Source organism: Ixodes scapularis, unplaced genomic scaffold, assembly GCF_016920785.2.
Source record: "Ixodes scapularis isolate PalLabHiFi unplaced genomic scaffold, ASM1692078v2 PGA_scaffold0__279_contigs__length_252992795, whole genome shotgun sequence".
Lineage (NCBI taxonomy): Eukaryota > Metazoa > Arthropoda > Arachnida > Ixodida > Ixodidae > Ixodes > Ixodes scapularis.
In genome coordinates this window covers 181826696-181850145 of record NW_024609835.1, presented here as the reverse complement: position 1 = coordinate 181850145, position 23450 = coordinate 181826696, and the positions used below count along the sequence as shown (strand labels likewise).

The following is a 23450-nucleotide window of genomic DNA, read 5'->3' as shown; positions in this document are numbered from 1 at the left end:
ATTGCTGTGACGTTTTGGATACAGGCGTAATTTTCTGTGTCCAGTCTCTCTTACCCTTCTTGCTGGTGAGCAGTATTCTCCGAATCGCACAGAGGTTGGCGCGACGTGCACCTTGGCAGCGGACTCCTTGCTTATTGCGATGGAACACTGGCTGGGGCTAATCATGATGTGGGAGGAACTTCTGGCGCATTCTCACCTTGTATGGGGCTATAACTACAGCGCTGTTATTTCTACTTCATCCTCTTGATCGAACACAGCTGTTTGTTCTTTTCTGCTGTAGCCGTAGCTGTTATTTTGAACAAAAGATGACTCTTGTGCCTCCATTTGTGTCCAGAAGGCGTCGAAGTCCAGGGAAGGAACATCGCCTCCATATTCCTCGGGAAGAATGCTGGGAGGTATCTCTTTGTGCAGATTCTCGAAGTTATGTCCGTGAAGGTGAATCTGAAGACAAAGTAGACTGCCTCATGACTCGAGGCCGCTTTTTTGGCGCCCACTAGGGATGGGCGAGCAGATAGCAAGTGACCAAGAGAAACAGACATTCGTATGCTTCAGATTCTATTTTTTTTTTTTTTGAAACGTAAAGGTTTGCTTGTTTATCAATATTAACTGAAACTGCATCATGGTTCATATACATATATATATACATATATTTTTTATAGATCAATATTTATTGTTCATTTAAATAATCATTCTCATCGCCAACCCCGGCTGCTACAACGTTCTCAACGTTTTTGCATCACGTTTTTGCTATTTTTTATTTTATTTTACCGGTTTTGAGCTGAGTTCTAAAACAAATAGACATAAAACGTTTTTGCGAAACTACGTTCGCGTGTCCACTCTCATACATGCATTCGGAATTCGAATTGTGCCAGGCGAGCCAAATGTGCTGGTTTTTATGGCCGGGGCAATTATATGTACGAGATTAAAACCGTCCGTCCGCGTTCGCTGAGGCTAACGGTTATCGAATTCAGCAGCCACAAATATATGCAGCACATCCATTAACCTTTGGGTTGATGGAGCAAATGTCAATGATGAAGAATATAGGCATGATTGAACGAGAGAACGACGTCTAACCTCCTCCTCCGTGTTCAACAAATCCAGACACCATGGTGATACTCACCCTGTCCGCGAGCTTCTTCTTCATGAAAGGTCTCACAAGCCCAAAGAGTACATTGAATGCGTACGATTGCCTCACGGCATGAAATGCTTTCATTCGGGCTGGCAGGCAGTCCTGCGCAGGGGAAGGACGCTGATGTAAGGTACGACGCCTCGCAGTAAGGACGTGCACAGCGGCCGCAAGGACCAGCACATTTGGCATGCCTTGCAAATTTAGAATTCACTACGTACGTACGTGACATTAGGTACGCGAACGGCGCTTCTGAAAGAGGTTTTTGCCTACTTTTATAAAAAACAACTCAGAGGTGGTGAAATATTAAAAAAGAAATAGAACAAAAACGGCGGCCGTGCATTTTTTATTGTTTAATACAAGCCTGTTCGTTGTTTGCGCTCTGGTTTGCGAGCTCGCTCTCACGTGGTGTGCGGAACGCAAAGGCGCCGAGAACGCCATAGTAGTGGTAAGTGGTTGGCGACGAGCAGCATAATTGCGGTAAATAATAACTTTAGCAAAATCTATAAACAACTATGCAGTTTTATTTCGCGTTTATAAAAAAAATGACCGGCATCTCCACGTAGTGAATGATGTTGATTGGGGCGAAGCACTGGTGGTACTGATGATACTGATTTCGTTCACGCATTTGAGCATTTGACCGCAGCTCCCTCTCGTCTATAAACGTTGAGCCAAAGCATGCAAAGTTTAACGCGATTATATACGCATTTGACCTCAGCGCCCTCTTCTGTATACGTGTTGAGCGGCTACATGCAACGTTTCATCCATGACATCCCCAGCTCTTGAGATACTACCACATCTCAGGGCCCCCTTCTCGTCCCGCAGTCGTGGCCGAGTAGTTAAGGCGATGGACTAGAAATACATTAGGGTCTCCCCACACAGGTTAAAATTCTGTCGACTGCGCAAATATTTTTTTTTTGTTTTTTGAGAAGACAGGTTGGATGGCAATCGATGTGAGCATGGACGCCGGTCAAGGCTAGACCCTAAGAAGCTTCGCCCCTAAAAAAAAAAAAAAGACCGATGTTATTTTGTTGAATAAGAATAAAATCACAAGTAGACCAATGTTTGTTTCATTTTGTTGTCTGCTATGCGTTCGCACATCCCTGCCGGACGCGTATCAATGCGCGAACGAATGAGATACGATAAGATAAAAAAAACCTGGGTCTGCATTAAAGTCTATTTTTATTGAAGAGTTTAAGTTCGCTTGTTTTTAAATACAAAATGAAACGGCATAGTCGTTCATATATTTTCTTAAAGTAATTATTTATCGCGATTGTCCTCTTCGTCGCTAACCGCTGGTACGGCGTTCTCAGCGCTTTCGCTTTGAGCACACCATCTGGGAGCGAACTTCCAAACCAGAGTGTCGGCGACGAACAGGCTGTTATAGACCCATCAGAGAAAAAAGCGCCACCTGTCGTAGGCAACAGCAACTAGTGGCAGCCGCCATGCTGCAGGATAGCGCGCGCCGCTGCATACGCTGCGTTGGCCGTAGACGCTAGTCAATTCCTGCCCACGATGCCAACGTACTGCTGCGTATCCCTCCGTAAGCAGAGTGGGTATCTGGACAAGTCTGGCATTAAGGCACGTATTCGGAAATGTACTCGTTATCGGTTGACGGCGGCGTAGCCGCGCAAACGTTTCCCTGCTGAAGTGCAAAAACGGAACACGAACCGTTCTCACGCTACGCTTCCTTGGGTGTTTGAGTCAGGTGTTTTTAATCTCACTTTGTTGCGTTTGGAGGTAGAGTTTTCAAGCTTCAGCTATACTTCGTTTCTGCTTCGGTCCAGACGCAGCCGATGCTACTAGCGCGAGTATGTGGCCCAGAACAGTGCTTGCACTGCACGAGCACGCGTGCTTGGCAGGGATGCTGAAAGCCCGGAGCTCGCGCTTGTAGCTTTGGCTGCGTCTGGACCGAAGCTGAAACGAAGTATAGCTTGAAGAAATCAAGGCGTCAAATACAAATATAATGTTGCTCGTGGTATCGCTTGTGGACGTGACAGCTTCGCGAGCGCCTAGCTTCAGGTATGCACGAGCTCGCGGTGCTTCAAACTTGCGCGTGTAAATTGTATGTTAGGTACGCATGAAGCCATACGACCTGACGCTTTAACCTGCCTGTAGCGCAGACATCTGTGCAGCGCGTGCTTTATGCAAAGCAACATGCACGCGCTTGCAACTTCTGCTTCACTGCAAAATTTGCTGCTCTACATTTCCCAACTCTAAAATCCCGCTCAAGAAAAAGGGACTCGACGTATCAAGTAGGAACTTGTGTCAAATACGTCCTTTACTGGTTAACTTGCGCATTGAAATTTTAGGTCTTAATTCCAAGTAAAAAAACGCGATTTGACGAGCGACGAGTCAAGCGACGAAAGTCGGCTACGAGCAACGAAAATGTTTCACTGTCGCTTGTTGCGTCGCTTGGTTTGGGATTTCTAGAAAACGACGCTCATCGCCTTGGTCGCTCGCTCGTCGCTTTTATGCGGTGTGCTTCATCGCGCGACTGTCCGAGCGGCAGCGAAGCGGGACCCCTGCGCCTGTTTTGTCGCACATCCGGAGAGTACTGGCGACTTCTAACTACAGCCCGTAAATTATAACCAATTTCTATCATTTTTTGATGACATGTTTGATGTCGCAACTACAAAGATCTTAGTAATTATTTTTTTCGTGCGTAGTTGGCCTTTATAGATGCGGCGACCACGAACCCCTCAACGAGAAAGTTGTAACTTCTGTCGAATTGTCGTTCCGAGTCCGATCGGCTCTTGAAGAAGCGATATACCTCATCATCTTTAACGGCTGGGAGCTGGGAAAGGTCGTTTACCCAACCCGTGATCGGGAAAACGCTACCTGCAGCCATACAGAGGCGAAGGGATCGACGAAACAAGAACGCTACAGTCAAAACGACCATGCCGGCCGCAACAGGGTCCTTCCCAATGGCGCCGGCCGCCCTATGTTTTTGGACCCGTTCAGCGGATTTTCGCTGTTGCCAGATTTTTTGAAAGGGGTCTATAGTACTTAGGAATCGAAGGGCGCCATTTTCGCTTTATCTTTTTTTATGCTTGACCACCTGTGAGTATCGCTCTCAAATAAATGATATACGCATGTCCAGTGTCATGTATGTACGTTTGGAATTCAAAATTTGCCCGACGTACCAAGTGTGCAGGTCCTTTCGGTCGCTCCCTGTACATAAGAGAGTTGCACTCAACAAGCTAGATACTCCGAATCACCCTCTGAAAGCGCTTGCGCGCCCTCTACTTTTCCAGAGGGCACCTGGGGGGCCAATCAGTACAGCAAGCGAATGTCGAGAACAAGAACACAACTTGGCTCAAAAACACGCTCTTGCGCTCAAACAAGGCTCGCAAAAAATGTCAACTAAACTTCCCTGAGCAGATTTTTTTTTTTTTTTTGACGGCCCACGTTTTTGTGTTTTGTCCGTTTGTGGACAAAACAGTGGAACGGGAAGCGCGCGGCATAGAGAGGAGGAGAGTGGTGAAGAACAAAGGCGAGAGGGAGACAACGTCACGGGGTCGAAGCCAATGCGCGCGCAGAGGCCAAGGCGAGTCTGAACTTGCAGGTGTGCGGTGCGCGTACGCCTTGGTTTGTATCGTGGTGTAATACGGCAGAACAACATGGGACGAAAACGAAGGGAGAACTGGACAGGACGCGGACGCGGTCCAGTTCTCCCTTCGTTTTCGTCCATGTTGTTTTGGCGTATTACACCATGATGCAAAACCGACTAGCCCAACTAGCCAGCATTTGGTTTGTGCTATAAAATAGAGTGTGAACCAAGTACTAGCACTTGAACAAGTAGGTGGCAAAAAAAAAAAAGAAATAAAGGAAGATTCATTGGGAGATATTTACGGAATGCGTTAACGTTTAGCATGACCCGTAGGAAACGCCACACACGCACCCCCTTTCGGAAACTTCCACTCACTTGAAGAAACTCGATGGCCCGTCTTATTAAGCCAATACTGTAGTAGAACACTTTTTCCGGGGTGAAATCTTGGTAGTCAACAAGAAAGACAATTCCGGCCGTTTGTGCTGAAGGATCGTCTGCCATGTGCTCGAAGCACATGAGCGTTGTCTGTTGAAACTCCCGGTAGGGCAGCGTGCTGGGCGTCCACGATCCTAAGCAAGGAAAATCACCCACGTTCGTAGTCCGTTTCAAAACTTACATCTTTCCGCATGAGGCCTAGAACGTAATCTGGTAATCGTAATTTGACACTGCGACAATAAAACGGTGACGAGGCACAATCATTCAAAAAAAGAATATGAGGGTGCCTAGTATCAGCACAAGTTTATGTTTAGATTCCAGGCTCCTTACAAAGCGGTCACTTTAGCAGTGCGATTAAATGTATCAAACCCTCGTCCGTTCCAAATTGGACTATGCCGCAGCAATCTGGAATCCGGGTCTCTCAACTGTCGTGACTAATCTTGAAGCCCTAAAGAATCGCGGTGCCCGTTTTATATTTACTACTTATCATCTCACATCTACAGGGTCCGATCTAGAAAAGTAAACCCTACTTTTCGACCCGCGTAAAAAAACTACGCATCGCAGAACACTCAAACTCCGCCAGAATGTAACCCTAGCGGTCGAAGCAAGATGCCAAAGTTTCAGAACATGAGCTTATCTGGATCAAAAGATAAAAGAGACAAACGAGAAATTTCTACGAGGAGGCTCCGACCACGGAGAGACGCAGATGGAGGCCGTCTGCTTTGCATTGCATCGCATAGGTGGCGCCACCACCTATGCGGGTTGGCGGGTTATCACGGGCATCTGCCGGGCTTGGCGGCAAATTCGGAATTGTTCTCTATCATTTCAGAAGTTTCACTTACGCACTCCCCTCTGTAATGCCCCAGGGCCGCCTGGGTACTGAAATAACTAAATAAATAAATAAATAAATACCCATTGTTTTGTCACAGTTTCGGGCGGAGCGTTTTTTAGAAAGAAATGCTTTATGTGCCACGCTTGGAAATCTCCGAAGGTTTCAATCCGCAAAGTTGCTAGTTTTTTGCCTATCAACAGGGTCAGATATATCAAGCCTTTGTGATGTTAGGATGGTTACCTATAATTCAGCAAGATGTGTCTTTTCTAGCGCGGTCCAAGTCACGCTTTTTCTTTTCTGTACTTGACAGCCTTTTCTAGCTGGCCTTATTGGATACTGCTACGGAATTGGCACCGAGGTACTAACTCTAATTGATATCAGTTACCTAGTAATAAATATAAAATCATTAATGGCAGGCTAACCGTCCGGGCTCCATGTCCCTTACTAGCAAGTCCCCTCGCCGTTTGGGGAACCAACCCCGTGACAAAGGCGTCAGCGATTTAAGTGACCTCAACTTTTCCATACATGCAGTCCATCGAGAATCGTGACACTGAATAATATCAGTATCATCAGTGATGAAGTTATCTGAACTATGTGTACTTACTTATTTTGTAAGATTAAGAACCTTAATGTTTTATAAAATTTCTATTCTTATTTTGATACGTATTCGATCATGATTATATTGAGACGGGAATATCAAAGTAAGTCACGTGTTGTTTGCAATAGGAGGCATACATAAGAACTTCTGAGCACCTTGCTGAGTTCTTATGTATGCCTCCTATTGCAGACATTTCATCATTATTTGGTTCACGAATGCCTTCGTGACCAAACTAATGGCGTAGGATCACGCCACAACAAGGCGCAACATTAAATTATGCCAACAAAAATAATTAAACTGACTCCATTATGGCGGCAGTATACATAACCGTTGTCCTTATGTGTGACCATATCACATCGACCAAGAAAGACACCGCAAGTAAATTAACATTTTTAACTCTACTTACCTCGAAAAAACTAAATCCAAACTCAGAGCTTTTTATGCTGACAAGTCAATACATCACATTTACCTGCTTTTGCAAGCAGTACGAGGCGTCCGTGAACATCTCTTTCTGGCAACACCACAAACAGGCTTCTTGCAACAGGGGAGACCTTTGACGGCAGGAAATCATCGTAGATCGAAGGACAGGCTGCACGATTCCTGTAGTAGTTTTTGATGGTGTTCAGTGCGGCCTCTACGTCGTACTTGCGTACCCGAATAAAGCGCAGCAGAAAGTTTTCATCTGTTCTCGGACGGAGCTCAGGCTCTTCCGCTGGAATGATAAATAAGGAATATTTATAGAGGCAGTTTTGTTTAAAGCTTAACAGATTTGTTTAAAAATATCCGTGAAAGCTACACTAATCTGTTTGTGGAGATGGGCTATACGACCAGGGGGACGTAGTATAGGGAGCTGATCATAACGAATAGTTTAATGATTAACCAAAATATGTTATGAGCGTCCTAATTATTGCAAATACAAGTGCGGTCCTAATTAGAAACTTGCTGAGCGTAATCCAAACCCAATATTTAGGTCAATACTTGGAGACTTGAAGGACGTGGAAAGCACGACTGAGTGATACAAAATTCGTGCAGCATGCAGGAGCTTGGCTAACGGTGCAATAACGCGCTCGTGCAATTTTTCCGGCTCTTATCATAGCGCCAGCCTTGTGCATTTTGCGCGAGTGACAACTTTAGATCACTACTGATCTTCCCATGCGCTTAAAGTCTTCGAAAATGTTGCCGATTTCGGGGATCTCGGATGATAACTAGAAAGTTTGGATTTGGATCCACGTGCCTATATTCACTAATCGAAAGTTAATTACAAATGTTAATAAATTACCCGACTTATCGTGACGATTTCCCGTGTGTATTATGTCTTCCATGCCGAATAAGACACCTGCACAAACCTCATTAGCGTGGCTTTCGAGACTTTTTTTATTGTTTTTGTTCGTTTTAAACAAATTTGTTCAGCTCAGAAGAATACACACTGTATAATTTTCTCCACTCTAGTGCTATAACGGTTGCTTGGACGAAAAGTTTCCATCTTAACGATTTTTACACCTTTTCAATTACAGCTTAGCAAGGTTGTGGAAAGTCCTTGTAGAGCGTTTTATTATTGCTCACAAGGTTCTGATATCAGCGCATAAAAACGTCGGAGAAGAAATAGCGAAGCGAGACAAGTAAAGTCCTGCGTTTTTGAAGCTGCCAGTAACTTTACAAATGTATCTTTTTTTATTCTAATCACGAGATTATAGGCAATTGAATTGAAAGTGAGAATATTACCGGGGGGGGGGGGGGGGTTATTGTTGGGAGTTGCTTATCATTCTGTGTCCAAAGCGACAATACAGACGTAGTATATAGCTGTATGTGTTAGAAATTCGTCAAAAAAGACAGTAAAGTACTGAGCGCATAAAGTGTTTTATTGATTTAGGGAAGGAAGGTTCAAATGAAACGGCTTCAAACCTGCAAATCAATGCGGCGTTGTTTTTTTCATTGCTGGTCAATAAACGTTATGAAAAGTTTTGCAGTCTTCACATTTCCGTCAGTAAAATTGATTAGACTGGAGTTAGTAGAACTACAAGATATTTATTGATAATAACAAAATCCCAAGTGTCTCAATCCTCGGGACAAAACAAGACAGCTCGGAACATTTGAAATATACTCCGTGGGTCCCTACGTAATATGCTTGAGCGCACTATTTGTACTCCGCGCACTTTATCTACAAAGAGTGGGGTTCTGTTTTTCTCCGTAGTTCTTTGCGCTCCAGGCACTGCCAGTCACAGTTGGCGTTCGTCGCGGGGCTTGCAAAACGGTTCCGCTTTAGCGAATGATTAAGTGAGCGAAGAATCTGCAACTACCTCTTCAAAGTGGAATATCTACCTCTTTGATTTTATATGTTTCAAAGCAGGTGTAAATTATATTTTACACATGTTTGTACCTTTGCCAAAAAAGGGACTCCTCCATACACAGGATGTGCTCGACGATCTCTTTTTTGCTGTTCCGATAGAACTTGTCGTTTGGATCTTAAAACTGTGCCTTACGAAGCACCTCCTCTTCATATTCGTTCAGTTTCCTCGCACGCCTTTGAAGTGTACTTTTATGCCCGAGTCCCACTATAGACAATTGCAATCATGGAGCTCCAACTCGTGCCCCACGCTAAGGCGCTCTAGAAGGGGTGGTGTGTAAAGCAAAGGCCGAGGCGTGGTCCCGGTGCGCGCGGATGCCGTATGGTGGCGCCTTTTAGAGGGGCGCTGTAAACGTCTCGGGAAACGTAGCGAGCGAACGCGCGTCGGCTGTTATTGCTTGTGTGTTTTGCAGTTCTTGTTCACATCGGCCTACCTAACATGTGGAGTGTTATTTTTTGTGAGTACTATCAACGTCGCGCTTTTGCTTTTTTTAGGCAATTGCAGCGGTTTTACTCCTTTAGCGCGAGGCGGTCAACGCACCTACCCGCCTGTCGTCAAAGTGCTTTTTGTATTGTTTACTTTAAGATGCTCGTCCGCCCTGGGGTTCGCGCGGACCCACTTCTGAAATGCGTCGGGGTCTCTCGGTGCTCGAAAAAGGGATAGCTTATCCTTACACGACTTGTATCCTTCATTGAACCCCGGCTCAAAACACCAGCGTTGCGTTTTCTTCTTTTTCGCGGAAAGTATGACGGACCACCATGACAAAGCCGAGTAAACACCGATGAGACCGTAAGACTGACAGCTTCAGGAGCCACGGATAAAGTGCTCTAGAAGGGTTTTTGACTGGCTAAGGTGTTCTAGTACACCACGGACCAACTAGGCTGCGCACGGCGCTCTTTGGTACAGCTCCAAATTTATCCTATAGTGGCATCTATGCGCGGAGGGAGCACACCGCCTTAGACGAAAGGGTGGCGCTTTTCCCATCTTCCTTTCTAGTACACCCTACCCATGCGTGCAAGCACGTGCAGCGTGCTGGTGAACTTAGCTTTCACAAGCTTGCAATGGCACGGGCGTGCCCGGACGACCAGAAACATGAGGCGGCCAGTCGCCCTGATGGCAATCGTCTATACTCCATTCACCCTTAAGCAGAGACCGCAGCCAATGCAGAAGCACAATAACTTGAGGTTGATGCTTTGAAGCGTTCTTCCGCAGAACAAGCGCTCGTGCTATAAATGCATTTCTCAAAGCCAGGATCGAGGGCTAACTGGCGCATATAGCTGTGGTTGCAGTCTCGGCTTAAAGGGACCATGAAATTAATTGGCATTTTGCTAAACGCATATCGTTCAGTGCACCAAAATAAAACTAGTAGACGAGCGCATAAAGCCCAAAGTCTGCTTTTCGGCACGAACGTTTGAAAACATAGCGCACTATTTCGTACTTTTTTCCTTGGAAAGTTCTCCGCGCCTTTTCACTGAGGAGCATCAGCGGTGCCCAAGCACGTCAGCCGAACCCAGTTCACGCAATGCACACGAGCACTGCGTTACTCGGATGTATGCGCTCTTCGACAATCAATCCGTTGACGAATATCTGAACGCACGTTCGTGGTCAATAAGCCGTGACGGTACTTATCATCACTTCCGAATAACCAGCTCCAAGGTGTGAGCACAATGGAAGCTTGGTGTCATCGCCTTCCCTGCACAACCACGTTACGACCACGTGATTTCTCATTTCGCTTTTGGGTTGAGGACTAATGCTAAAATCGAAAAGGTTCAAAAATCTGTTCATGGTCCCTTTATGGGTGAATGGAGTATAGAGCGGCAAACATGAACGACCGACACCGACAAGCCGCGAACACATATGGAGCAACCCCGCGAGTGTGTCCTTGGCAGGCTTACGATCGGTTGTGCTTACATCACTAGCATCGTGTGACTATCAGTCTGCCAAAGCTTTTATCGCGTGCATGTTGCACGTGTTCGCGACGCTTGTCAGTGTCGGCTGTTTCTGTTTGTCGCTCTGGTGGAACATGGACGTTAGGCAACACGAAGACGTTGGCTGCATGCAGCGAGAATATATTGCCGCTGCTGGTGCAGTTTTCAAGGGTTCTACGTCTCATTCATGCACCGTGAAGCCTTGACTGGTTTTTTTTTTGTATGTCTGAACCACCCTACACAATAGGAGAAAAATCTATAGCTCGAGAGGAAACATTTAACCTGTCAAAAATCAGTTTACGCCTGTTGGTGGCAACATTGTAACGTTTGGCCACTTGTATATACTCTTCAAAAACGTTTATCGTCTAAACAATCAAAACATGGTACAATAATATATGTTAACAGTTAGTTAACAAGACAGACAAATAATATAAGAGCTTTGGTGGGTTCACAACCCACGAACAATAACTGCGCATTTTGTTTCCGCTACAGTGCTTCCACCAATCATAGCAGCTTTTTTATGAATAAAGCGGACTAGTGCGGCCACCTGTCGGCAAAGTATCAAGTTAATCATCTTCAAATATTCGCATGCATACAGATGACGCTACTGTCAAAATGTCTAATTTCATTCCATGTCTCCTTTTGCCTCGCCTTAACCTATTTGTCGAGAACTACACGTACCGGCTGTCGTATTTGTGTGAAAAATGATATTTCTTTGCCGTAGTAAGTTACTTATCATAATTCTAGGCTTGAAACAAATGACAAACACATTAGTTCTAGAGTGTCACAATTTTTGTATTTCTACTCTTTCATTTTACAAATACGAACTATATAACCTTGATGACTCGAGAAATGCAATAGGGTAAAAACACTTATCGGTTCGAACATTTTGAATTAAACGAGCAACTGTTCTGTGTCACGACGTGCTTAAGTGTCGGCATATGCTGTACTTGTCTAGATCGGACTCTTTTCGAAGTACTAGAAATGCTATTGGTGCAGAGCAGTGTAAGTTGAAACTAATATCTAAACAAAACTCGCAGAGACATCAGCGGGGAAGCCGAGGTCTTTAGAAGAAATTCCTTCCTGACTTCTGAGTCAGCGGGTAATGAAAAATCTCATGCTATTAGCGATACGGCTCCCGCCACTCTGAGGCATCAAGGATATTTTTTCAACTTCTTCCTGCAGCTACGATTAACCTCCAGACTTGTTCGTTGTTGTGGTTGTTGGCCTATTGAACTGTTGGCGGATACCCAGGGAGAGGATTGGCCCAGAATCGGCGTGTCCATGAAAAGTAAGGGTTTTAATTATGCTCGAAATTTCGAAGGAATATTTGAAGAGTGGAAGGCTCTATCAAGGTAATCGTTTTGTCGCCGTGATATGTGCGTGTATGAGGGAGCAAAGAACATTGTTTGTGAAGCCAAAGCACGTCGGTCGAGAGGAAAAAACATTTTCATTCGCTAGGGGCAGGCCCAGCATTGAAACAGGATCCGCCGAATAACGGCGGCGCTGGCAGCGTAATCTATGTTATGTTTAAGCTATAGTGTTTTGTTCAAGCTACACTGTAACAGCTAAAAAAAGGAGAGGATAGAAGCAGGAGAAGAGGAAAACGAGGAGATCGAAACGGGGGCGAAGGACTAGAACGTTGCGCAGATCAGGAATAAATCATTACAAATTGGTGGCAGTGGTGGGATGCCAGCCGGAAACCGACGAGGGCCTTTGACGGCACAAGGGACGCTTTCCGGCGAGCTGCCTTCCCAAACCAAGCAACCAAATGACGCCGCTTCACAATCGGTTGGAGCACCAACGGACATTCAACGAAAGCGGTGACATTAGACAATTTGCAAATACTGGAACTGCAAACTAAACAATCATGTCTGCTAAAGAGCAAACTTCGTATCTTGTAGCAGCAAGTCATGCCGACATCTGCAGTTGAGTAGCTGCTTTGGAGACGAGTTAGAAAACGACGCACCCAGCTGCCCTCGAATTTGAGCTGACTAATTTCGCCCGCCCCACTACATCTTCGGAACAACCTTGTCTCAAGTTAAGGCCATGTAATAGCGAAACACCTGTTGGATTTATATCTATAATAGGTTAATATAATAGACGATATGCGAAATTGTTCAAACCTCTCACCACACACTGTGCACTGCCATTTTTGTTGCCTCAAGATTCCTCTAGTGTTTGTCAATTTCATAGCATTGTCGTTAACAATCGTGGCTTTGCTACTCACCGTCATCGATCCCCACCTGCACGTGCGAACTAAGGGTTAGTGTTGTTTTACGCTCTTCTTGGGCATGTATGTGCCCGTAGCACTGACGATCTCTGGTTTCTCGCCGCAACCAACATGACGGACGTACACTTCAGCTCGAAATTTGGCTTTGAGTGAAGGAAAAGGCCGGTGCGGGCGCGGGCGCCTGATTTTCGAAAAAAGTTTTCTTTGCGCGAGTGCTGGTGCGAGCGGAGGATTCTTCAGAACTGTGCAGTCTGGGATCTGAATAAAGCACGACACGATCGACCTGATGGTATTGGTTGTATCAGAATGAAAACATGGCAAGGTTTTCCCGCGCTCGACATCGTTGCCCACTTCTTCGACGTCCAGTTACATTCTCCAACATCCTCCCACCCAACAAAGTCAAACCGACTGTGTTGTTTGAATTTTAGATAGTAAAGAAACTTTCAAGGGGCTTCTTATCTTCACCTTCCTTCGGAGTCGAATAGTGCAGTCACGCACTTTCTCATCTCGACCAGGGAAGGTCTCGTCAACGACAGCCAGATCCCAGAATGTTCTTGGGCGATGGTTGTTCCTGAGAAGCACCACCTCTCCCACTTGGATGCCGCTTGAGAAAGATGAGCCTACCGTGTGCGCAGATTGCAGCTTTAAAAGATACCCCTCCCGCCATCGGGACCAGAATACTTCTAGCAGAGCTTCGCCTATTTTCTACCGCATGGATATTTTTTGTTGAGTGGACCGTTCCAACTAAACGGTTGTAGAAGGCAGAGACGTACCATTTTTGCTGATTAGAAAGTGCACAGGTGTTACAACCGCCTCATCGGCGGATGAGGTCACTTTTGTTAGAGGTCGGTCGTTAGTTACCGCATCCACTTCTATGAGCACGGCCAGCAGCTCATCATACCTCAGACAGCTTTGCTTCAACGTCTTCAGTAACGCCGTTTCGACATGTGTTATTAACCTTTCCCAGAAGCCGCTCTCCACCATTGGGCTCCTTCTGCTAAGAACTTCCAACCTATCGTGTTGTGTCGGAAGCGTTCTAATACGTCTTCCTCGGCGTTGAGCCTCCATATCAATTTCAAATCCTTTCAATTTCGTTTAAACGTGCGCCTGTTGTCCGAGTAGATGGTTTCGCAGATACCTCTTCTAGCCGTGAGCCGCAGGAACGTCGCCAAACGATCTGGCGTGGTTAAACTGCAAGTCAATTCCAAGTTGACTGCCCTGGCTTTTCTGCTCACGTGGACGAGCGGTGAAACAATGGGCCTGAGAAATCAATGCCTACAACTGAAAATGGGTCCGGTGGAGCGACTCGATCGTTAGATAAGGGCCCATACGCTTCGCTTGCCGCTTTTATAGAGATCCGCTTGCAAATTAAACACCGAATAATTGACTTGTTGACCGTTTCGCGTGCTCGTAGTATCCAGATTCGGTTTCGCAATTGTGGCAACGTTTCTCTTACTGTAACGTGTAGTATTCTTCGGTGCTCTCTATTGATTAGTAACTTGGTGAAGGCATAGTCGGAAGGTAGAATAATGGGTGTTGTTCGCTTCGCTTCAAGTTGCTGTATTGCAGCCGTCCTCCGAGCCTGTCGAAGACTTGCTCATCTTTAAACGGTGCGAAGCTCCGTATTGTACAATTCTCAATCAATTGCTCTCCAAACGCTTCTTGCTGTGTCTTGATAATCCAAAAGGTTTCGGCAGCTTCTAGTTCGGGCTTTAACAGTGGTACTGCTCTTCTGCCCGGATTCCTTGGATTTAAGCAGAAGTGAGGTATACAGGCCGTTATGCGAAGAACCCCCCGGAAGCTGTTAAACTTGCTTAAGTCAAATAAGTCGGGGTTCATGCTTTGGGAAGTGTGGTGTACTGGGATATTTCCTTCTTCTACGTGAATCTCCTCATTTCCTTTCGATTTTTTCTAAGGCCAAGCAGATACAGCTAAGCTTTGTGATTTACCTACATCCCCTTCCCCCGTGTTTTTCTGAAGGTTCGCAACGACTCCTCTATTCTCAATGCCCCCCTAACTCCTAACTCCTGGGGAAACCTGTGGCTAAGCTGAACCACGCCGGCCCATTGCACCAAAGCGTATTCTGAGCTAGGTGTTGCGCCAGTATTCCTCGCGTGAGCAGGTCAGCCGGATTTGATTCACCTGGATAGAGGTTGAATTTCTGCGACTCTATTTGAAACGAATGGCCTCCACCTACTTGCTACACATCTGATCCAATAGAGGGTCACCGCGGAGTCTGACCTAAACGATATGTCTCCATTTGGCGATAGTTTCCTTCTCAGGTTACTCATGCGGCGAGCGCCTTTAAGGGATGCTAGTTGCTCCAATATTGGCAACGATACATCTTTGATTATGGCCACTCGTGACTTCGCGATAACAAGTCTGACGTCCAAATTTCTATTGTTATATTGGGCCCTGGCGTAAATAGCAGCTCTGTAGGCTACCTTGCTGGCATCTGCAAAGACATGGAAGGTCGTGCCTTCATAAAAGGGCACCGCCTGGATAATGCGAAGTTGTCCTAGTAAAGAGATTTCCGGACCAGCCTTCCCATTCTTGCTGAATTACTTCGGGTAGCGGGTCATCCCGCTCTTGAGAGCGTTTCCAAATTCTTTGGAACAGCATTTCGGCTTTGAATGCAAATGGCGGAATAAGCTCAAAAGGGATAATAAATTCGCGACGTGGCTAGAAGTGTTGGACTTCTAGACGATTTTGCTGACAGAATGAGCAAGATCAACCTGAACACTTCAAAGTGCAAAGTGTCGGTTTCTGGGTTCCAGAGCACACCCAACATTTTCCTCGCGTTCGTTGGTTTGAACTGGGTGCCAGGGTGCATTGGCGTTTCCTTCTCCTACTCGACGTAACTCGCGGATGTTAGTTGTCTATTTCCGAAGCTGCATTCCCGCTTCACTTATTATCGTAGCCGCTGCATCACACGCAACCTAAGTTTCCTCGGCGGTCTGTGCTCCTGCCACACAGTTGTCTGCATAGAATTGGTCTCCCCATTTGCTTGCCGTCTCTGGAAACCAGCCCTTCACACTTTCAAAATGATGCCGCAGGGTAGCCGCCAAGAGGAAGGGTCTTGAGGTTACAACAAATGCACTCGATTCATTCGCCATACTTCAATAGGTAGCAGGTCATCTCCACAAGCAGACGGATGACCTGCCACCAAAAGAACCGTAGAGCGTTCCTGTCTTGTCCAGCCAACATGATCTGAAGGAACACCTTTTTAATATCTTTCGTAATTGCAATCTGGTATGCACAAAACTTAAGCAGAAGGTACAGTATGTCTGGATTCCACTTTGGCTCTTTGTGAAGTGTGTTGCTTAGTGACAACTGTGCGGGACCGCTCGACAAGGCATCGAAGACCATTCCCACTTTAGTAGTTCCCTTTTCGCCTCCAATAACATCCTTGTGTGGCATATAGTACCATGAACCTTCCATATGCTCCTCTCCCACTTTCTCGGCAAAGTTATTATCAAGGTACTCACGCATGACTTTATCGTATTGAATCAACTGTTTCCTGTTTTAGAGCGCAGCTCTTAGGCGCCCGTTTCCGGCTTGAGCGGCGTCGGCGTCGCCGTCGCCGTCGGCGTAACCGCGCGGTGCATTATGGGTAAATTTCCCCGCTAAATCTAGAGGAAAAATTTCCCCGCTAAATTTAGCGGAAAAATTTCCCCGCTAATTTTAGCGGAAAAATTTCTCCGCTAAATCTAGCGGAAAAATTTCCCCGCTAAATCTAGCAGAATAATTTCCCCGCTAAATCTAGCGGAGCAATTTCCCCGCTCAATCTAGCAGAATATTTTCCCCGCTAAATCTAGCAGAAAAATTTCCCCGCTAAATCTAGCAGAAAAGTTTCCCCGGTAAATCCAGCGGAAAAATTTCCCCGCTAAATCTAGCGGAAAAATTTCTCCAGGTCAGGTTACCCCCCGAGGTCACGTGACCCCCGTGGTCACATGAATCCCACGTGACCTTGGCGAGGGGGTCATGTGACCCCTCCAAGGTCACGTGACCACCCTTTCCTCCCGATAACACGTGAACCTCAGTACCCTTCCCTCCTCCTCCTCAAGAGCTGCGCTCTAATTCGGCGTTACAGGGAGTTGTAAACGGCTTTCATTTTTTTTTCTTTTTTTTGCCGTTTTGTTTGTGTTTGAAAGACCAAACGTCCCAGCTTTTCTTTTGCAACATTTTTTTAACATTTCTTTAAATTTTTATTTATGGTGCACATTGTACTTTTTTTTACTCTTTACTTTTTAAGGAGGCGCTTGGTCAGTCCTTCCAGCCGTCGCCGCGCTATCTCCTTATTGGTGCCCAAGTCGTTGATGTTCTCTTTCCAAGAAAAGCAGATTTCATAATAGTTATCAAGTTTATTAATTGTGGAAAGAAACCATTGAAGGAATTCGTCCGTGCTTACGTCGGGTTGCTCTCCTTCCAGGACGCCAATATTTTCGATTTCCCAGAACGGCCGTAGCTGCTGAGAAAGCTGGTCGTTGTGTGGTCAAGTCATTACCTGCATAACAGTTGCTTGGGGCTAGCCCACTTCCGATAAGTGTCGTACTGGCCCTTGCAGTGTCCAATCAAATATTGCTTCTACTGCTGTCAAATTCAGTAAAGTCGCTTGATGGACCCAGTGACAGCCTTCTAGTTATTATCCGCTTCAATCAGTATATCAATGTCAATGCCTCTCTTGAACCCTGAGCATGAAAGATGAGCGAGTTGCAGCGTGCACGTTTGAGCTGTCCTGCAAAGGCTTACAGGAACGCATAATGTCAAAGGGCAGGAACTCCCAGAGCCTCGATTCCTAACCTTATCCGATCGTATTAGCTCTGCATCCATATCTCTACCTTGCGGAGCTTACTCGCATTACCAAGGGGCAGTATCGCAGAAGAGTGTGATGCTCAAAGGCTGTTTTCCTAAAACCTCGTTGACAAGCCTGGTCGTCACAAACGTCCGCCGGCTCCCTCCGTCCATTAAGGACCGGAATAGGCGCCGCTTATTCCGGTGCTTAAAAAAAGAAGGACGGTTTCGACGTTGTTAGACACCGCACTTGTTACTGACACATCTGAACGGCCTGACTGTGATGCTGATAAAGACTGTCCTTCGTGAGTTTGAGGTCTGGATCACAGAGGCAAATCATATATCTCCCTTGGCAGTTGGCGCCGCGGAGAAGTCTGACGTTGCGACCATCTCTTGCTCAATGATATCTTTTGCAGCATCTGAAATATCGGCCGTCTCTCTTCAGTTTTTCTTTTTTCTCACTGATGTAACGCACCTTGCATTGGTCGAACGAGTGCTCACGTGGGTCACAAAAAAAGCATTCGGCATCCTAAGCATATGTCCATGCAGCTAAAGCTTCTGCCAATGTAGTGATGTATGCTTTGCGACCTGGTTTTATGAGTCCTCCTTTGGGCCTTTGATAAATTGGCTCGATTACGCTTTTTTCCAGCACGCGCTCTCGGCTCTCTACCTCGAGCTTCAGAAAATTCAGAAAAGGTTGCAGACTACCTATCCTATCCGCGATGTCGGTGGCTCTTTGCTGGCAGTAGCCGAGGACAAAGTTTTCAAGAAGTCGCTTCTTCACGGCAGCATGTAGCAGCACACTCCGCTTTTCTGCCTTTACGCCAAGTGCTTCCAAGCTGCGGACATTTATCGTGATATCATCATACAGCCGTCTCAGAGCCGTGACGTCGCTCGACGTAATGACTTTTTTTTTAATTCAAGAGTCGCGTTATGTGGTTGTCGATTATCGAATAAAAATCAAATCAAGTTTATATTCCAGAAACTCTGGTGTGAAAGCCCATACAAAAAGCTGTTAAGAAACAACTTGACTAGGTATGAGATCTTGCATTGGCAACAGCAACAAATGGATAACACATTAAAATTATACAATGCTAGAAAAGTACAAACGAAGGGCTCTCTTACTCTTTGTATTTATATTTATCTTGTTATTGATACACTTGTTTAACAGAAGCGGTATATCATAATGTAAAGACTGAAAGTTATAATTTGTACGAAACCGCGAGGGAGGACCCATGAAACCGTGTGACTTGTGCTAACCATAGAGTTATTATAATGTACGCTAGAGGTTCAAGTGGCGCTAGTGTGCTGACGCAAATTGAAGCAGACAGCAACCAGTCGAAAATTGACTTCCGGTAATGCATTTCTATGTGAAAAAGTGAGTGCATTTTCTCTCTACGCTCCATCATAAGAGCAAATATCCCGAATAATTCGTACGTACTAGGTAGCTTGGAACATTTCTCAGTCAAGCCGACGAAATAATTGGTCAGTTACGGTGTTTTTCTTTCAACTTCATCGCATTAAAAACGGTGCTAAAACAGCTTCGTACGTGTATTTATGTGCACTGTCGGACACTGTGAGCGCGAACGCGACGTCGGAGCTTTTCAGCGTGGGGGATATACGTACCAAACGAACGAAGAACATCTGGAAATTAAGAAAGACGGCAAGAACTACGCAGTAACACCGGATCAGTAACTACACGTGCATATACGATCAAAATTAATTGAAGGCCACGTAATCTATTCCTATTTTAAATAAGTAAGTACCGTTTTATTCTTTCTGCTCTGAGCGAAGTTGCTTGTTCTACGTTCAAAATATCACTCGCACGCTTGAAATCTTTCAGAACTAGTGCCCGATAAAAGCTGCCCGGTAGAGAAAATAATACGAAGAGACAACTTATATAGCCCACGGACTTTATTCTCTACGTTTTGAATGTTTTTATCCGCTCATGCACGACGGGGTCATTTTTATGTAGTGACAGGACTGGCATATTATCAATATATAAGCGTCACCGGATTGCTGGCGAGCCTTGAATACACTCTACATTCCTTTCGATTGCAATTTTGCTTCGAATCGTCGCTTGTTTCTACACACCTGCTGCGGAACACACGTTTGGGACTGAAATGTAGCAGAGTTAAACATCGGTCAGTGATGAAGAAAAATGCTCTAACTAAAGCAATTACACTTTTACAGTGTTAATCAAGGTACATACTATTCGGTACGACCCAAATAACTAAAGTGTTCTGTGTTATTTTCCGGCGAAGAGACAAAATGCACGCGCGCTTTCCCATAGGAATACACAGGAAGACTGGAAAAGTAGACTGGTTGCTGTCTGCTTCAATTTGCGTCACGGAAGTCGCATAGACACTAGCGCCAGTTGAACCTCTAGCGTACATTATAATAACTCTATGGTGCTAACAACACATTCATGCTTCTAAGATGTGAAATTGCATACAAAAATTGTACAAGAGCTGGGGAGGAGAAACGAACTGTATAAAGCCAACGGTACGCGTACATGGATCCTATATGCTGTATGTGAAATCGGGAAAATAATGGTTCTGTGTGGTCATAATAAGAAACTTCTCCAATATAACGTAAAATTTTCTTTGGGGCATTAATACGTTATTAAGGTTTGTTTTGGTCGTAGTGGCCCATACAAGATGGCAATAGTTTAAGCGGGACTGGAATAAGGCACTATAAATATTTAGCTTAATGTTGGGTGGCCAAATATTGCGGCAGCGAACCATAATTTCAACCGCTCGTGAAAGTTTTACAAGTATATAATTTCTATGGTTATCCCACGTCATGTGCTCTGAAAAAATTACACCCAAGGTTTTAGGCTGGTTTACAAGTTAAATTGGGGAAGTACCAAGATTGATAGTATTATTTATAGAAACAGGTTTATTTGTTGACCTAAATAAAATTGGTTTGGTTTTTGTTGTGTTTACCTTGACCCCATTTTTTTCAGACCACATAAAAAACTTAAAAGCAAGTTGAGTCTGGCCGAACGTGGGTCTGGCCGAACCTGGGTCTGGCCGAACCTGGGTCTGGCCAAACCTGGGTCTGGCCGAACCTGGGTCTGGCCGAACCTGGGTCTGGCCGAACCTGTTCTTCCGAAAATCTCCAGCAATGTTAGAGTTGTTCTCCGCAATAGAAAATCCCCGTATGCTGTCTTCCGACTTTCCGAAAAGATAGCTCGTCAATTATCAAAATTTATCAGTTGAAGAAAGGTAGGGATTGTTGTGTAGAGACCCTTCAAATTGATTCCAGAAAGGCTTTCAGTTATGAAGGGCACCTTCAAACTTTCGGATCTCTAATTTCTTAAGTTTGATTGCTATCGTTCTTCACCTTAGATGGCCTTGGTCCCGATCCTGTAACTGTTCCACATCATTCGATGCGATGTTACGTGTGCGCAGGTCATCCAGCTTGAGCGTGGCTCTTGTTCGTAATCGGGAGATCGACCCTTGATAAGCCTCTACGCTTTCCATCTCTCCTTCAAAGGGATCAATGTCAATCCCGTCTTCGATCACACTGTCAACTGCCTTTAATGCTGGTTCCTTCAGTTCGAGGATATTCAAGCTCTCTGTGAGCTCCCCCGCGGTATCCTCCGAGGAATCCAGTAAAACTTGCAACTCGTTGGTGGCTCTGGTCACCGCTGACCGGATGACGGCTCGTTTTCTCCGCGGTCAATCCATTCTTTGAAAGCGAGTGGTTATCCGTGTTCTGTGTCTGTCAGATATGGATCTGTCACTTTTTTTTTTGTCTGGCGTCTTCTATATTCCGGGTTTCGGCACCAGATGTCTGGGATCTGAAGACAGTACGACCCAATCGACTTGATGGTAGCGGTTTTATCAGAATGAAAACATCGCGGTTTCTTCCCGCGCGTGACACTGTTCCCACTTCGTCGTCCCGTGTCCATTCTCCAACATACCCTTTTGCATTCTGATTTGAAAGCGCCGGAGCCAACTAGTAAGACAAGGCATGTTCTTCGGCGCCCCATAAGATGGCGCTGTGCATTTCGCATATGGTCTATTTCCGACACAAACCACTGAACTGATGAATGAGGAGTTACGCGCTGTCATCCCCAAACTAGGTGGCCGTGCCCTCAGAGTTCTTCGTGCGCTCGAAGCGCTCCAAGGAACCTGGCTCACTTACGTAGCGTTGATCACGAGCTTGCGGAATCGTTTCAATGAGCAACAATTGCAGCAGGCATTTTATGCCGAAAAGACTGCTCTCACTAAGCGTTCGGCACATGTGTGATGCCGCCATAACTTCAGTTCACAGGAGGCAGACGGCAGTGCACGAGAGGACTCGTGCCATCTCGTGCTGTACACGCGCAGAGCTCCAGCGAGGTTGTCGCTCGTGCAGAAAGACTAAAGTTCCCTCGATGCATTGCGGTAGCAGTGGCATAGTCTAACTGGCTGGAGAGATCGGTTCGCGGCGCCAACAAACAAGCGGGTGTTTTGCAGAGCTTGCTGCAATTAAAGTCACTGGATGCTGGGAAAGTAACGCCAAGCTCCCCGTGTGGTCACCATCTTGGTCCGTGAAATGAGCAATTTCTCTTTGACCACTTCGTTCTTGGTGAGCCGATCTAAATTCGCTGGTGACGGGTAGCTTTGTGAAGACGTTTCTTGTATACCGAGTATACCGAGAGTTTGCTATCCACACACCGGCGAAACAAGCGCACATATTTGTACCACCACCACATGCTGGGCCGGTGCTTGGAGGCACTGAAAAATAAGTTTACTGTCTCGAAATACGCAGGATGAACAATACAATAGTAAGAGATCCATGGAGATATGCATGATTAATAAGTTGATCGCATACGAAGTGCCAAAGACTCTTAAATTGGTGGGGAACGCTTCCAGTACGATGATGCTCCATGGTGATCTTGGCACGACTGGTTTAAAACGATCCCCTGGAGGCTTCGAAGATTTAAATGGACCAAGATGGCGATTTCCATGGCAACCTAGACCAATAGACCGATCAGCTAGTTTGAGTACGCCACCGCTGCCGATATGCATCGTGGGAGCTGTAGTCTTTCTGCACGCGCAACAACCCTGCTGGAGGTCTGCGCGAGCAGAGCACGAGGCGGCATGAGCTATCTCGTGAACTGACGTCTGCTTCCTACGAACTACAATTATGGCGGCGTCACGCATGCGTGGAACGCTTGGTGAGATCGGTCTATTAGCCAATCGCCTTGCGAGGTTTGGGTCGTGTGTATGTTAGTATCCGTTTGTGCCCGGCTAGTAGGTAGGGAAGGCAATGGCGCTACTTTCCCAGGATCCAGTGACTTTAGCTGCAAGCGTAGATCGTTTGACTCGCATATTCTTCCCGGACGCTAGGTCCGATACATTGATTTGTGTCGGCACAGTCGCGTTTCTGGGTGCCATAAGCAACCTTGAAGTCCAGAAAGCTTGTAGGGCTCAGAAGGCCAGACATAATATGAGCCGATTTTGAACACGCTATGGAGTTTAGCGTTGCTCAATGTGCTACCCACGACCCGCTTGGTGCTACCAACCGCATGCAACCAGCAGTACCTCCCGGAGTCACACTACAGCCATCGACAATTCACCAGCACATGCGCTCCCAGCCTGCATCTGTTC

At 45.9% G+C, this 23450-nt stretch overlaps 1 protein-coding gene across 1 annotated transcript in view; it reads right to left on the bottom strand.

Annotated features, from left to right (window-relative positions):
• Positions 1–213: 213 nt before the first annotated feature.
• Positions 214–23450, bottom strand: part of LOC121837813 (alpha-tocopherol transfer protein-like) — a 47321-nt gene continuing 24084 nt past the window's right edge. The window contains exons 2-5 of the mRNA XM_042293635.1: positions 7014–7256; positions 5055–5248; positions 1121–1231; positions 214–441 (exon numbers count right to left, since the gene is read on the bottom strand). Of these exons, the coding sequence (XP_042149569.1) occupies positions 214–441; positions 1121–1231; positions 5055–5248; positions 7014–7256 (776 nt within the window). The remainder of the gene's footprint in view (positions 442–1120; positions 1232–5054; positions 5249–7013; positions 7257–23450) is intronic.